General features: G+C 35.5%; 10 protein-coding genes across 10 annotated transcripts; 3 read left to right on the top strand and 7 right to left on the bottom strand.

The window, feature by feature from the left end:
* Nucleotides 1-398: 398 nt before the first annotated feature.
* GTR1 (Rag GTPase GTR1) lies at nt 399-1765 on the bottom strand. The gene is made up of 2 exons (XM_020194229.1): nt 1719-1765; nt 399-1570 (listed from the first exon to the last, which is right to left on the bottom strand). Exons 1-2 carry the CDS (start codon nt 1719-1721, stop codon nt 452-454), a joined length of 1122 nt encoding a protein of 373 aa, XP_020044143.1. The 5' UTR covers nt 1722-1765; the 3' UTR covers nt 399-451.
* A 395-nt stretch (nt 1766-2160) lies between these two features.
* ASCRUDRAFT_10726 (phytanoyl-CoA dioxygenase family protein) lies at nt 2161-3105 on the top strand (the record flags this gene model as incomplete). The annotated part of the gene is made up of 1 exon (XM_020188673.1): nt 2161-3105. One exon carries the CDS (start codon nt 2161-2163, stop codon nt 3103-3105), a length of 945 nt encoding a protein of 314 aa, XP_020044142.1.
* A 282-nt stretch (nt 3106-3387) lies between these two features.
* ASCRUDRAFT_78357 (ubiquitin-conjugating enzyme E2) lies at nt 3388-3977 on the bottom strand. The gene has a single exon (XM_020194228.1). It carries the CDS (start codon nt 3806-3808, stop codon nt 3473-3475), a length of 336 nt encoding a protein of 111 aa, XP_020044141.1. The 5' UTR covers nt 3809-3977; the 3' UTR covers nt 3388-3472.
* A 311-nt stretch (nt 3978-4288) lies between these two features.
* On the top strand, nt 4289-5691 carry ASCRUDRAFT_51905 (uncharacterized protein). The gene is made up of 2 exons (XM_020191087.1): nt 4289-4448; nt 4530-5691. Exons 1-2 carry the CDS (start codon nt 4385-4387, stop codon nt 5624-5626), a joined length of 1161 nt encoding a protein of 386 aa, XP_020044140.1. The 5' UTR covers nt 4289-4384; the 3' UTR covers nt 5627-5691.
* Nucleotides 5692-5981: 290 nt separating this feature from the next.
* On the top strand, nt 5982-6332 carry CMC4 (Cmc4p; the record flags this gene model as incomplete). The annotated part of the gene is made up of 2 exons (XM_020191019.1): nt 5982-6042; nt 6130-6332. The coding sequence occupies 2 exons, from the start codon at nt 5982-5984 to the stop codon at nt 6330-6332; spliced, it is 264 nt and encodes an 87-aa protein (XP_020044139.1).
* Nucleotides 6333-6603: 271 nt separating this feature from the next.
* Nucleotides 6604-7563, bottom strand: ASCRUDRAFT_78355 (uncharacterized protein). Its single transcript, XM_020194227.1, has one exon. The coding sequence runs from the start codon at nt 7480-7482 to the stop codon at nt 6844-6846; it is 639 nt and encodes a 212-aa protein (XP_020044138.1). The 5' UTR covers nt 7483-7563; the 3' UTR covers nt 6604-6843.
* A 363-nt stretch (nt 7564-7926) lies between these two features.
* Nucleotides 7927-8276, bottom strand: RPL36A (60S ribosomal protein eL36; the record flags this gene model as incomplete). Its single annotated transcript, XM_020194226.1, has 2 exons — nt 7927-8223; nt 8246-8276. A coding segment is annotated over one exon (297 nt), but the record flags the coding sequence as incomplete, so codon positions are not given.
* An 889-nt stretch (nt 8277-9165) lies between these two features.
* On the bottom strand, nt 9166-10195 carry MRPL24 (mitochondrial 54S ribosomal protein bL28m). The gene has a single exon (XM_020194225.1). It carries the CDS (start codon nt 10174-10176, stop codon nt 9304-9306), a length of 873 nt encoding a protein of 290 aa, XP_020044136.1. The 5' UTR covers nt 10177-10195; the 3' UTR covers nt 9166-9303.
* Nucleotides 10196-10727: 532 nt separating this feature from the next.
* ASCRUDRAFT_78352 (threonyl-tRNA synthetase) lies at nt 10728-13586 on the bottom strand. The gene has a single exon (XM_020194224.1). The coding sequence runs from the start codon at nt 13377-13379 to the stop codon at nt 11160-11162; it is 2220 nt and encodes a 739-aa protein (XP_020044135.1). The 5' UTR covers nt 13380-13586; the 3' UTR covers nt 10728-11159.
* A 503-nt stretch (nt 13587-14089) lies between these two features.
* On the bottom strand, nt 14090-15513 carry ASCRUDRAFT_158386 (elongation factor 1-alpha; the record flags this gene model as incomplete). Its single annotated transcript, XM_020189383.1, has 1 exon — nt 14090-15513. Exon 1 carries the CDS (start codon nt 15467-15469, stop codon nt 14090-14092), a length of 1380 nt encoding a protein of 459 aa, XP_020044134.1. The 5' UTR covers nt 15470-15513.

Below are 15513 nucleotides of genomic sequence, written 5' to 3'. Positions count from 1 at the left end.
TCGACATTAAGATCATGATTTTGTCATCTAGTATAGTATTATATATATGATCAACAATACCATTGCATCATTGTCATTCAGATTTGTATCGTAAAAAGGATTTTAACCAATTTCTTAGCATTTACATAGTAAACCTTGCTAAAAACAAATATTTTAATTTTTAATTAACACATTTTCACATACATTACCTTAAATACTAAAGTTTTAAAAATAATTTTAAAAACAACAAAACCAAAAAGATAAAAGAATATTATAGGTTGACTTTTGAATATGGAAATTGATAAATTATATGATGTGTGTAGCAAATTTTAACGTCGATTTAGAGAACACCAAATTTATCAATTATTTTAAAATTAGTAAACAAAAAAACATTAAATTAAATAGAAAATAGATATATAGCTGATTGAGTTCAATTTAAATTGTATCATGATTAACCAAATAAATATCAATCTTAGTTTGAACCAAAATCGATGTTTTGAAAATAATCTCTGGCGGTTTTTATAACGCTTCCAATAAATGAATCTTCAAAACTATTTTTAACACTTGTGTTGGAATTTAAATAATTATAGTTCATAGAGTTATTTTCATTTGCATTAGTTGAGGATGAGACATTTTGGTTATTTTGTAAATAATTGCCACTATTACCGTTATTAATGTTTTGTTGATTTATTGGGGATTCATTAAGCATTGCGTTAGGTAAAACTAACATTATTGCCATTGTATCTGTCAATTCATCAAGATAAATTATTGAGGATCTTGAGTGCAAAGTTAATTTTTGAAATTTTCCACCATTATAATAAGAGGCTGATTTTCTAAAAGTCTTTATTATGGAGGAAATCTTTTGACTTCTATCAGCTGTAACACCGTAATGAGAATAGCCATCATTTCTATCAGAATTAAAGTTATAAAAATTATCTTGATCAAACATATTTGAATAAGAAACAATTGATAAAAAAGATTTTCTTTCAAAGATAATCAACTCTTTTGCATTTAAAACTCTTGAAATTTTTTTCAAGTAATTTTTCATTATATTTGCCTTTGGAACTAATTCTTCAACAACTCTTGACCAGGCTAAATATAGAGTCTCATTCCAAATTGTGGTTGTAAAGATCTTAACAGTACCATTCAAATACAATTCATGAAATTTAATCTCTTCACCAGATTTAATCAAAGCGGATATAATGTTTGATTTTGCAGTCTCTTTTTCATGTTCCATGACCAAATCCCATTTATGAAATAAAATAAAAAATTTACATGAGGGGGAAGTTTGATTTAATCTTTTTATAACATCAACAAAGGTTATATAATCTTTTGGTTCTTCAATATTTGAGACATCAAAGACATAAATTAAAACTTGACACAACGCCAATTGATTGTTGCCAGGCATCAAAATATTCTTCATTAAATTGTCTTGACCTGCACAATCTAAAATCGATAGATTTAAATTATTTAAAAACCGAACTTCAGTTCTTTCAACATATAAAGTAGCGCCTAATCTACTTGTCTCATTGGCGGAATAGTTATTAAAAATCATACTTCTCATGGATGTTTTTCCTGAGCCACTACGACCCTTTAATACTATGTTAGTATAATTAGAAAACCAATAGATGTTGAGCAATAATCAGGAAGCTAACAGGGAAGGCAAAGTACAAAATTGCTGAAATAAAAAATGGATCAAAACAATAGCAAGAGTGTTAAAAATACAAAATCAAGCATACCATCAACAAGATTTTTTTTTGATTCATGATACCAATGGATATATTTGTCTTATAGGGTAAATGGTTGATAAGTAAAAGAAATTGAAGATTGTTATTATTTCAGAAATAATGTGGGAAGTAATGTAGAGGAAAACTTAAATAATTTCGCAAAAACGGAGATAATTAGGATAATTTGAGCACATAAAATAGGAATTACGAAAATTGATTTAAAAAAAGCAGCATTTTGTATGAGGGATTTTCGTAAACTAGCTAATGTTTTTCGTTAAATTATAGCAGAGATAAGCATTGGTTGAAAAACAAGAGATAACATGAAGATAGAAAATTGGATACATTTATATTTATATTTATATTTATATTTACATTTGCATCTACATTTGTATTGATATTTATATTGATATTTATGTTGGTATTGATATTTGTATGGTTACAACATTGAAATAAAATGATTTCTTATGAGAACGGATTGACGATTAAACAATTGAATGAGTTTGATAAAGAGGGATGTCTTTGCTTACCCAATTTTCTTTCAGCAGAACAAGTTGAAGAGTTGTTATGTCATTCTAAAGAGTTGTTAAATGATATGGATTTGTCTAATCACCCAATGACCAAGTTTACAACAGGTGAAACTTTGAATGAGAAGCACATTGGTGATGAATATTTTTTGGAGTCGTCGGATAAAATATCCTATTTTTTTGAACCAGATGCATTTAATAAAGAAGGAGAGTTAATTAAGGCGAAGGAAAAATCGATAAATAAGATTGGACACTCGTTGCATACAAAAGATGAAAAATTTAATAAAATTACAATGAAGGATAGTCGAATTCAAAAAATAGCTAGACAATTGAAATTTGTCGATCCAAGGGTTTTACAAAGTATGTTGATTTTTAAACAGCCAGAGATTGGCGCAAAAGTTCCATCGCATCAAGATGGGGTATTTCTTTATACAAAGCCCTTGAGTGCGATTGGATTTTGGTTTGCATTGGAGAATTGCAGTCAGAAAAATGGATGTTTGAGTTATAACCCAGGATCTCATAAGACCTTTCCGATTAAAAAGAGATTTGTTAAGGTTGATAAGGGCAGATCAGGGTGTAATATTGTGTCAATAAATGAAATTGAAAATAGAAAAGAAGGAAAAGAGGATGAGGATGAGGAAGAGATAAAGGATAAGGATATGGATGAGGATTACAAATTTGTTGAATGTAAAGCTGGATCATTGATTTTAATTCATAATTCTGTTTTACACAAAAGTGAACCGAATTTGTCAGAAGAATCAAGATATGCTTATACATTTCACGTTATTGACTGTAATTGTGAATATGACGAGTTGAACTGGTTACAAGTTCCTCCAAGCGAAGATGGCGGGACTGATTTTGCAAAGCTTTATTAATTGGTGATGAATGATAATGAGGTTATATGAAATTATGATAAAACAAAAACAGTGAATATATTCTTTTTATTATTAAATTTTGATCATTTTTATTGAATTTTTTAATTATATCCATCTATAGTTAGAATTCAAAATTCAAAATTCAAAATGAATTAGGTTGATAAAACCGAAAAAAAAGGGAAAAAACAAGAGAGAAAAAAAAACAGATTAAATAAACCGCAAAAGATAAAAAAAATAAAGATGATAGGCAAAGTGGTCTTATCACTTAGAATGATACTGGAAAGACATTTGAAAAAAATCGAAAACCAATAAAAAAAATTGAGAATTTGTATAAAACAGCCAAAAGTAGAAAAGTAGAATTGGAGAATTAAATGGTATCATCATGATAGTAAAACAGAGCATGCTGGGGATTCGAAGGTGCATGGCTGACATAGGAGCTGTTATCAGGAGGCCTTTCATTTCGTGTATTGCTAGCCAACATCGATTGGATTGATACAGCCATAGAGTGGATATTGTGGATGGGAGACCAGGCACTACCTAGGATATCCAAGCAGATGTGGCCATTGGAATATATGTGAGGATGAACAGGTATGGGCAGGTCGACGAAGCGAACAATGGGAGGCAGAAAAGGATAGTCACTGGTGATGTCGATCCTCAAGGTGTAAACCTCATTGCTGTAGAGAGGGTTGTTGGCCACCTTCATCTTGATGTACCACGTATCCAAGCTGTCAGACTCGACAAAGGTGATCACTGGGAGGTGTTAGTAGGTGCTGTGGGAGCTGTAAAGGAGAGGGGGCTACTTACAGTCGGACGTGTTGTCCTTCATGATCTTGATCTCGTTCATGACTCTTCTCCTGCTGCTGCTGGCCATTGCTGTGCTGTTTCTGCTGTGCTGCTTCTGCTGTTTGTGGTGGACGTGCTTCTTCTGCTTCCGCCACCAGCGCCGATCCACAAAACCACGCGTCACATGCTCGCCCCTCGCTCTCGTGCTTCTTCAGCTTCTTCTCCAGCTTCTTCTCCCTCTTCCACCAGTTGCACAGCAATGAATTACAATCCTTATGCCTATGACAGCTCCTCTCTCTTTGCTCGCGAGCCTTTGACCAGGTCCATTGCTGCTCAGTATGCTCCCCAGACCAGGTCCGCCGCAGGCCCATTTATCAATAGGAAAATGGTCGCTTTTGAGACCCATTGGCCCTTGTATGCTCTCGACTGGGGTGCTGTTGGCGAGTCTCAGGTTGTGGCCCTATCTAGCTATCGCGAGGACTCTGCAAACAAAATCATGGTGCTTCATGGCTTTCCAACCGAAAAGCCTTTGTCTTCCAGCAGCGGTAGTAGCAGCGGCAGTGGCAGCAGTGGCAGCAATAGCGATAATAGCATACCATTTCTGAGTTTAGATGACATTTCGCATCCAACCACTGGTCTAGATTTAAGCATAAATCTGAGCTTTAATGAAATTCAGAGAAAATCCAGCAGAGAAAGCGACGACGATGAGGATGCAAAACATTGGGGTTATGAATTCTTTGAAATTGCTGAGATCAAAGTCAATTACCCATGCACAAAAATACAATGGGATCCTATAATAAAAGCCGGTGGAAATTTGGGATCTGGCTCTCCAACAGGTGCCAGTTGCGAAAGGTTTGCGAGCTGTGGAAACAGTCTTAAAATCTGGGAAGTTCACATGAATTCTAACGATCCAAACGTCATTTGTGAGAAACTAAGTTTACCGAGATCAAGTAAACCCAATGTTGATATTGATGTTCATTCATTGGCTCCATTGACCTCCCTTGATTGGAATAAAATTGATACAAATATGATAATAACCTCATCAATTGACACTACATGCACAGTTTGGGATTTAAATCAAGGTGTAGCAAAGACTCAATTAATTGCTCATGACAGCGAAGTCTTTGATGTCCAATTTGTTGCAGGCTCAAAAGACATTTTCACTTCTGTTGGAAATGATGGTTCAATGAGAATATTCGACCTAAGATCTTTGAAACATTCAACAATAATTTACGAGCCATTACCTTCAGCTCCTAATGCCTCAATGACCTCTAGTCAGTCCCAATTAAATTACCCTCTATTAAGAGTCGCCACAAGTAATATTGATGAAGATATAATAGCAGCAATTGCTGCCAATTCTTCCTCAATTATAATAGTTGATCGAAGATACCCCGGCTTACCATTATTAACACTCGAAGGACATGATCGCCCTGTGAACTCAATTAAATGGCATCCAACTAAACAGGTCTTATTATCGGGTTCAGATGATTGTCAAGCGTTTATTTGGGATTTATCCAGTGGTGAAAAATCTCTAATTAGAAGCCAACATTTTCAACAATACTGCGAAAATAAATGGATCAATGGCACAAATTCAACAATTAAAAACAATGTAATTATTTGTCCATCGGCAGCTCATGGAGAAAACTATGAAATTAATAATGTTAGTTGGAACGTTACAGGCGACTGGTTTGGCTTGGTTTGTGGGAAAGAATTTCAAGGTGTTAAAATAAAATTATGAATTTACGAATTGTCATTTTTCTTTCGTTTCTTTTCTTTTTTTTCTTTTTTCTTTTTTCTTTTTTCTTTTTCATTTCCATTATATTTATATCTATATTATTTGTTATTCCTGTTATTATTTTTTACCTTTGTTTATATAGTTTTCCTCATATATCTTTCAGTTCATCCAATATGACATTTATTTATGGAACATTCGTAATTTGCTTTTTTTTTTTTTGCTTTAACCTCACGGCGAAGTATAAAAATTTTCTAAAATTGATTATGTCTCATTCTAAAATGTCTTTGAAAATCGATTGCTGCTCTCTTTAAACAACCACATATTAGAAGACCATTTTAATTATAATCTACAATTCACAATGTCCACAAGCCGAAGTCGTAATTCAGATCCTTGCAAACCCCAGGCTTGTGCTATTCAAGGTAATTAACCAAAACAACACGCTTTACTGAATAACACCAATAAAGAGAAAATATCGCCCATACTAACTTTGATAATACAAATTGCAGACTGCTTGAAAAGAACTAGTTACAACGAATCCAAATGCACAAAGTTGATCGATAAGTTATATTCGTGCTGCAGTAAATTCTATCAGGAAAATGGAGACGAAGCAAAAACAGTATGCTGTCCAATTCCACGACTATTGAAATTCAAGATCGAGCAAAGACAAAAAGAGAAGATCGATGCTGAGATATGGCATCACAACCACTGACTGGACTTTCTTCAACCATTTTTGCTCGCCCATATTCACATTCATATTCATATTCTACTCTACTGTGTCTATTGATAATGTACATTTTGAACCGCATAGTCAAACTATCGACGAGCATTGACACGACGTGTAGGCTGTTAAAACTGCTTCTGCCGAAACAAAAGCTGCTTACTCTGAGGTAGCCGCGAGCACGACAATCGTCAAAGACAATACGTAACGACCATGGAAAGGAACGAACCGTGACTCTGGGCACCTGTAAAAGACATTGTTGAAGAAAAAGAAGAGGATGGAGAAGAAGCAGGAGAAACGAAGCTATTTATACCGGTGGTGCGCGGAAGGGTAATTCTGTGCCGGTCTTTCTTTTTAGGTCTTCGGAAGAGAAGAGACGAAGGACACAGCGAGCTATGGATGAGAGAGTATGTAGATATGTAGTGGCTACGAATATAAGTACTTTATTTACAGCATCTGGGAGAAAATGTGCTCTTCTCAATGGCCTCCAGTAGTCTTGTGCTCATGACTTTCTTCTGTCATACTCATGGATGTTGGGAACAAATGACTTTATGGGCGCGTCGTCAACAACCCACAAACTGGTTCCTGAGAGATTGCTCATCGAGTTCTCCATTTTCACATTCTTCTCAAACTCAGCTGTAGCATCGTCGATATTAACTGGCTCAATTCCATTATCTCTCAATTGTTTTCTGAGCATTGCAACATGTAAAACCATCTTCATTTCTCTTTTTTGATTATTGCTTCTCTCGTTTAATATTTGCATTTCTCTTTTCTTTCTGGTTTTGTTAAAAGACATTTGTGCAATCGCTAGAGCCTTATGATTATTATTGATTTGTTCCACTACTTTTCCTTCCAATTCCTTTGCCTTCAAATAATTGTCAAATGAAAAGTATATAAAACTGATCAACAACAAGCCGAATCCATAATCTTTGACACTAAAAAATTTTGTGTTTCTTAAATGTTCATTGTATTGTAACTGAGACTGTGCTTGTTGTTGCTGTTGTTGCTGTTGTTGTTGAACTGGAGAAACATCATTTGAGAAATAGGTTGGTGGCTTTATATATCTTCTCGCCGGTGCAACGCTTTTAATTGAAGGTACTATTGACCTCACAAATGAGCTATTCTTGAAATAAACATTCATAATCTATTAATCTAGTAACCGAATAACCCAAATACTCGACTAATGTAAAACGTATCAAATCTATGTTCAACAATCTATCAACATTGATAGTCTATCATTAATGGTTCTACCATTATTAATTTTATCGCCATACAAAATCTAAATCACACACTACTTACCCTATTTGGCCAATCAATGCTCAGCACTACAGCTCAGTGAATATTGAGTAATAAATGTTAAAATGTTAAAATGTTAAAATTAGAACGTATAAATATTTGCTCTCGAATTGTTGCTTTTTATTATTTTCATTTCATATCATTAATATCATTCATCCATCATATCTGATACGTATCTTATCTACTAATCAAAAATAATGTACAAAATTACAACTATTAATTCACAATTCTAAAATAAATTAAAATTTAAAAAATAAAATAAAAAATATTTATTTCAGGATACTTTAATTTAGTGGTGACCATGATGACGACGAGATTCAGCAATAATTTTGTTCATTTCTTCGACCTTTCTCTTAGCACGACCAAATGATCCTAATCTTTTCTTACAAAGCTTTCTAGCACGCTTTTCACCAGTATTACGAATTAATTCAATGGTTCTTCTTTCATATGGTGCTAATCCACTAACTTCTCTGATAATTTCACGGACAAATAAAGCTCTCTTGGAAACTTTACCTTTACTGTAAGAAATTTTTGGAGCAACAGCCTTTGGGGTAACTTTGTGACCTTTGTTGATACCAACAGCAATACCTATTTGTAAATTTATTAAATATAAATTAGTATTTTGAAAATCATTTAATTGGGTCAAGAAAATCTAAAGATGCTAATGACATTAATCTTGTAATTGTTAAAAATAGATAAAACCAAAAACATAACAAAAGAATATCATGTTTAATAATTATTCCAAAAAATTGAGAAAATTTATAAAAATTTCTTTTCTTCTAATTGTAAACATTTCTAAGTTATAAATAAAATGTTTAGAAAATAAGCATATATTTGATTGTACTTGTCAAATTGAATTCTTTTTAAATTTAAATTGTTTATAAATATCTATAATAACCTTAATATATTATAATAATTGAAATCCATTGTTGTTAAATTGATTAACTAGAAATAAAAAAAACTAAATCTTCATCTTAAACTTTTATAGATTTAATAATAGATCCATTTTTTTAAGCGCCAATTTAATATTCGTTAAAATTAAAACAAAAATTCAACTAAAACAATTTATAACTCCATAAATTTTCAATAAACAATAAATGTAATAATTTTAAAAGTGGTTCTAATATAAAGTAATAATTTAAGGCTGTGCATTTCAATTGATATAATGCCCTATTTTTCAAATCTATTCAATTATTTAATATAAGTCAAAGTCATTTGGATCTATTGTTTCTTTAGTCTTTAAACAGACATACCTGATTTAGCCATTTTCTAGTATATTGATGTTGCTTCTTAGATAGTACGTTGGTAAGCTTCAATATGTTTTTATTAAATTATGACAATTTTCAATCACCAAAACAAAACAGGTCATCTGACCGTTCCCGTCTGGGTCTGGAAAATCCATTCACACTATTAAACAAAAAGAGTAATTGTGATCGCTGAAATTTATGTCATTTATAGAGCCCTGTACAATTAACCGTGACTTAATCAGGGCTTACAAGATAGAAATTCTTTAATATTGGTCTCAATTATTTCGATAGATATCTACAACTGATTTCCTTAAAAATGCTATTTACAAGCAAATTGGATTTACTCAAAAGTAACGATAAAGAATATTTAAAACAAAATTATTTATATTTCAGCCAGACTCTCAGGTAAAACACTTTTATTAAACCCTTAGATTAGCCTGTTTTTTCTTAGGTTTACTTTTGGCTTCACCACCATTTTTAGTTACAGTTGGTGTCTCAACGACAATTTTTTTAAAATCAAATTTAAGCTTTTCCAATTTTTTGATTAATTCTTCAATTGACAAATCTCTATTTTGGCGGGTGAATTCTGTTCTTGAAAACCCACTTTTAAGTTTGATTTTTTCAGCATGGTATAAATTAGCTAAGACTTTTCTTTTGCCAACTTTTATTTTTTGTTCAACACCTTTGATAGGAACTTTGAAATAGATTGGAGTTTTATTTCCTTTATTCTCATGCAATTCCAAACAATTATTTGGTTTTTTCATAAATTCCATTCTTCGTAAAACTTGATATCTTAATTGCCAACCGAATGGCCCGAGTTCTTTTATTCTTGCTGATTTTTCTTTAATCAAATAGTTATCAATTCCACCTTCTTTTTCGATTGTTCTCAATACACTTGCAACAACTTTGACCTCAATTAATTTCCCTAACGTTTCACTCCATAGTTTTTTTTTCAAAACATTCAATTTCCATTTTCTTCTATTTTTGGTAACAGAGTGATCGTTTTCAATATAAGAAAACCCACTTCTAATGAATTTACCTCCATATAGACCTCTATTACTTTGTTTGAATATATGTGAAGGACCATACTTATAAATAGGAACAGCTGGAGGTTTATTTGGAACATATTTACTCTTTCTTGGTTTGCCAGCTACTGGAATAGTGACTTTCTTTGTTTTACGACATTCTATCAATCTCCATGATTTATTCAATGTCAGGCTAGTAGAAAAATTCAACAGACTTTTGAATCCACCCAAAAAGCTTGTCTGGTTCTTGCCTATTAGACCAATCATATCTAAAATTATAAGCTTATTCACCTTCGAATTTGAATAGATGACATTTAATTCATCATTTCATTCGTTATTTTTCCAATCACCAAAAAGCAGCTTACCCGGGCTGGTAGCCAAAATTAAGCTCTAGCTCTGCAGATTTGATGATTTAGGAAATCTAGAATATCATTATTTATATTCTCAAAATTATTCAGATCTACAATTTTTCTAGATTGAAATGATATATCTTTATTTTATAGGCAAGATATCTGTTTATTAGTTAAATTTTAATTAAAATCTTTTTATAATTTCTGGTAGTCCAATATTTCATCCATAACTTAAATGCGATAACATTTTAAAACCAAAACAGATACATGTAGGTTTGATTAATGAATCTCAATAGTTTTTATCGCCAAATAGTGTTTGTAGTTCAAATAGAGGAAAAATAAAATTAATTTCAAAACATAACCAAATTTTTATAAAAAATTAGCCCGATAATCACTATATTTCAAAAAATAATTGAATCCAAATTAAAATTAATAATTAAGCAATAAAATTGAAAAACAAGAGTTTACTTTACGATACAAATCTGAATGACAATGATGCAATGGTATTGTTGATCATATATATAATACTATACTAGATGACAAAATCATGATCTTAATGTCGACTGAACTATGAATTAAAAACGGAAATCACAAACAAAACAAACAACACAAACAACACAAACAACACAAACAACACAAACAATACAAACAACACAAACAATACAAACAATACAAACAACAGTTCTGTTGCAAATAATTTTGGTTATTGAATTAAATCTTGAATCGAGATTTGGTAACTGAAATTGGGAATTGAGAATTGAGAATTGATTAAACATAAAACAAGTATAAAACAAGCATATACAAATGCAAAACAAACAACACAAATCTTTAAATTCTTTAAATTCTTCAAATTCTTTAAATTAATGTCTGTTAAACTCCATACTCTATGGCTTCATCGCTTTATAATATGTTGTCATCTCTCTTGTCCTCCTTGAGCTTCACCAACTTGGGAATCACATCTGCCAACAACACCATCTCGTTCTTGGTCTGCAAATCTTGGATGTCGCGGTTTCGGATGTTCACTGACTTGGACTCCATCTCCTGCTCACCCACAATGAAGATGAAGTTGTATCGTTGCATCTGCCCAGTTCGAATCTTCTTCTGCAACGTATTGCCTGACACATCAACGTCGGCCCAGAACCCATGCTCGCTCTTCAACTGCTCTTGCACTTGCTGCGCATACTCAAAGTACTTCACTCCCACAGGAACAACCAATATCTGTCTGGGCGACAACCAGAAGGGCCACTTGCCAGCATAGTGCTCCGTCAAAATGGCTGTCATTCTCTCAATGGACCCGTAGATGGCCCTGTGAATCATAACAGGCCTGGACACCTTGTTCGAGTCCTCAGAGTTGTACTCCAACCCAAATCGGTTGGGCAACTGGAAGTCCAACTGGATAGTTGCACACTGGTGCCATCTTCGCAATGCATCTGAGATCATGATGTCGATCTTGGGCCCGTAGAATGCTCCATCTCCCTCGTTGAGTTCCCACTTACCTCCCCAGGCATCGAGTGACTCTGCCAACTTGGCCTCAGCACTGTTCCATGTTTCGATCTCACCAACATACTTCTCAGGTCTTGTCGACAACTCCATCTTGAACTCAAACCCAAAGATCCCGTACACATACTTCAAAAATTCAAAGATGTTCGATATTTCGCTGCCAATTTGCTCCTCGGTGCAGAAGATGTGGGCGTCGTCCTGCTGGAATCGTCTCACCCTCGTCAACCCACTCAATGCTCCAGAAAACTCATTTCGGTGGATCACCCCAAAATCAGCGACTCTCCAGGGAAGCTCCCGGTATGACCTCTCTCTGGACTTGAACATGATGCAGTGCCCAGGACAGTTCATGGGCTTCAATCCAAAGTGCTCCTTTTCCACATCAAACGTGAACATGTTTTCCTTGTAGTTGCCCCAGTGCCCCGAAATCTCCCACAACTTGGAGTTAAACATGTTGGGCGTGATCACTTCTTCATACCCTCTCTTCTTGTACTGCGACCTTAGCAACTCAACTAGCGAATTGTAGATTCTGGCCCCATGGGGCAACCAGAAACACGACCCAGGCGACATTTCATTGAACAAAAACAATTCCTGCTCCCGCCCAATCTTGCGGTGGTCTCGCGAAGCTGCCTCAGCAAGAAACTTCAAGTGCTCGGTCATCTGCTTTTTGTCCGGAAACGAAATACCATAGATTCTCTGCAACGAGTCGTTGTTGCTGTCTGCCAAAAAGTACGACGACGAGTTCTTCAATATCTTGAAGCTCTTCACCTTCCCGGTGTTGGTCAAATGGGGCCCCATGCACAAGTCGATCAATGGCCCACAGCGGTACACTGTGGTCGACGAGTTGTCAGCAACCTTGGTTTGGATCATGTACGTCTTGTATTTCGAGTACTCAAACATCTTCAATAGGTTTTCCTTCGACACCACCAATCGCTCGAACTTCTGTTTCTGCTTGACGGCAACCTTGGCCACATTCTCAATCGCACTGAAATTGTCTGGTGTCACACTGTCCTCCACAGCAAAGTCATAGAAAAACCCATCAGACACTGGGGGCCCATGGCATAGAAGACACCCCAAATTCAACTCGCAGCTCTCTCCTAAAATGTGTGCTGACGAGTGGTGGAACACCTTTCTCCCATCCTCACTCTCAAAGTCCAAGAACTCCACCTTACTGTCTGTCTCTAGGGGCCTTTCCAAGTCCCATAGCTCGCCATTCACCCTGGAAATGCACTGTTTCTCGCCAAACGACTTGCCAATGCCATTTGCAATCTCCAATGGCGACGTCTCCCACGAGACTCCCTCAACGGTCTTGCCGTCCTTGAGTGTGATCTGGATTGCAACCCTGGGTTTCAATGCCACTTCCTTGTCGTATTCGGCTTTCAACTGCTCAAACAACTCAATTCTTGACTTGATGAACTCTGGTTGTGGATCAAGAAACAATGGGTTTTGGTTTCCCTTTGCCTTGAGTTTTGGCTTGGACTTCGCATTAGCATTAGCATTAGCATTTCCTTTGGACTTGGCCTGTTTGGAGGCCTGTTTTTTGTCATCGACTTGGTCTTTGATCTTCACGCTTTCTAGTTTTTCAGCGACATTGTCAACCTTTGTCTCTTCAGAGGCTGTCATGGTCAGATTGATCTAATTAATGAAATAAATAAGTAAACAAGTAAATAAGTAAACAAGCAAACTAAGTAGATAAGTAATCAATTAATGTAAAAAACTATTGTTGCAACTCAAATGGTGCTGCAAGATGCTCAGAATATGAAAAGTGTCAACAGTATAGTAGTATAGTATCTCCAAATATCAATAGCAGCTCAAATCCGCCACAGATGCTATCTTATATTTCGTTCTGCTCGAGCCCAATTGGTAAGGAGATTGTTGATAAATAACAGCACGGTATCTCTGAAAAATTTTTAGAAGCGATCCATGAGTCACTATCCGTGCCGTGGCTATCCGGCGGCATCCGTTATCGTTGGCGTTTCACCAGCCTGGTTTGTGTGTGGCACGCACACGCATTAGGCCGAAATAGGCTGTTGGATGTGGTGTGTGGCGGTGCCAGTGTCATTCCAAATTAGGAAAGTTTTAATTACTACGATTGAGCAAACAGATGTTTAATCCTAAATAAACTGTTATATAGAAATGAGAATTAGTCAAGCATACAAAACAAAACAAAACAAAATAACAAAAAAAAATAACAAAATATAAAATATAAAATATAAAATATAAAATATAAAATATAAAATATAAAATATAAAATATAAAACCTAAATACCCAAATACCCAAATACCCAAATACCCAAATACCCAAATATTCAAATACTCAAATACCTATATCCTCATTTCTTCGATGTCTTGATCGCAACTTTAGTCACTTTGGCAAATGTTGGTTCGGACTTATCCACCTTTTTAATTACACCAACACCAACTGCCTGTCTCATGTCCCTGACAGCAAATCTGCCGAGTGGTGGATACTCAGCAAATGCTTCAACACACATTGGCTTGAATGGGACCATTCTGACAATAGCAGCATCGCCGGATTTGAGTGACTTTGGTTCTTCTTCCAATGTCTTGCCACTTCTTCGGTCGATCTTGGTCAACAATTCAGAGAACCTGCAAGCAATGTGAGCAGTGTGGCAATCCAACACTGGAGAATAGCCGGCAGAGATGTGTCCAGGGTGGTCCAAGATAATAATCTGAGCATCAAACGACTTGCAGCCCTTTGGTGGGTCGTTCTTAGCATCGCCACAAACGTTGCCTCGTCTGATATCTTTGACAGAAACATTCTTCACATTGAATCCAACATTGTCACCTGGAACACCTTGTGGCAAAGACTCGTGGTGCATTTCAACAGATTTGACCTCAGTGGTGACACCAACTGGAGCAAAAGTAACAACTTGGCCTGGCTTGATCACACCAGTTTCGACTCTGCCAACTGGCACAGTTCCAATACCACCGATTTTGTACACGTCTTGCAATGGCAAACGCAATGGCTTGTCAGTGGGTCTGGTTGGTGGCTCAATCGAGTCAATAGCTTCTAGTAAAGTCTTGCCGCCATAATTTCTAACTTTGGTTTCTTTGGTCCAGCCCTTGTACCATGGACAGTTGCAGGAGGGCTCAACCATGTTGTCGCCATTCCACCCAGAGATCGGAACAAAAGGCACACTCTTGGGGTTGTAGCCCACTTTCTTGATGAAACTGGACACCTCTTTTATGATCTCCAAAAATCTTTTACCATCCCATTTGACAGAGTCCATCTTGTTCACAGCAACGATTAGCTGTCTGACACCCAACGTGTATGCTAGCAACGCGTGTTCTCTGGTTTGCCCATCCTTAGAGATGCCAGCTTCAAACTCACCAACACCTCCAGCAACAATCAAAATAGCACAGTCAGCTTGAGAGGTGCCTGTGATCATGTTCTTGATGAAATCTCGGTGCCCTGGAGCATCAATAACAGTGACATAGTATTTGGGTGTCTCGAATTTCCACAAAGCAATATCAATGGTGATCCCTCTTTCTCTTTCGGCTTTTAATTTGTCCAAAACCCAGGCGTATTTAAACGAGCCCTTGCCCATCTCAGCAGCTTCTTTTTCAAACTTCTCAATAGAACGCTTGTCAATACCTCCGCATTTATAGATCAAATGGCCTGTGGTAGTTGATTTGCCAGAATCAACATGGCCGATAACAACAATACTAACATGTTGTTTTTCTTTGCCCATTATTAATTTGATAATGCAATCACAGTATTTGATATAAAAAAAAA

The sequence above is a fragment of the Ascoidea rubescens genome (genome assembly GCF_001661345.1).
Source record: "Ascoidea rubescens DSM 1968 unplaced genomic scaffold ASCRUscaffold_31, whole genome shotgun sequence".
In the NCBI taxonomy this organism is placed as follows: domain Eukaryota; kingdom Fungi; phylum Ascomycota; class Saccharomycetes; order Ascoideales; family Ascoideaceae; genus Ascoidea; species Ascoidea rubescens.
This window is presented reverse-complemented; position numbering and strand designations above follow the sequence as displayed.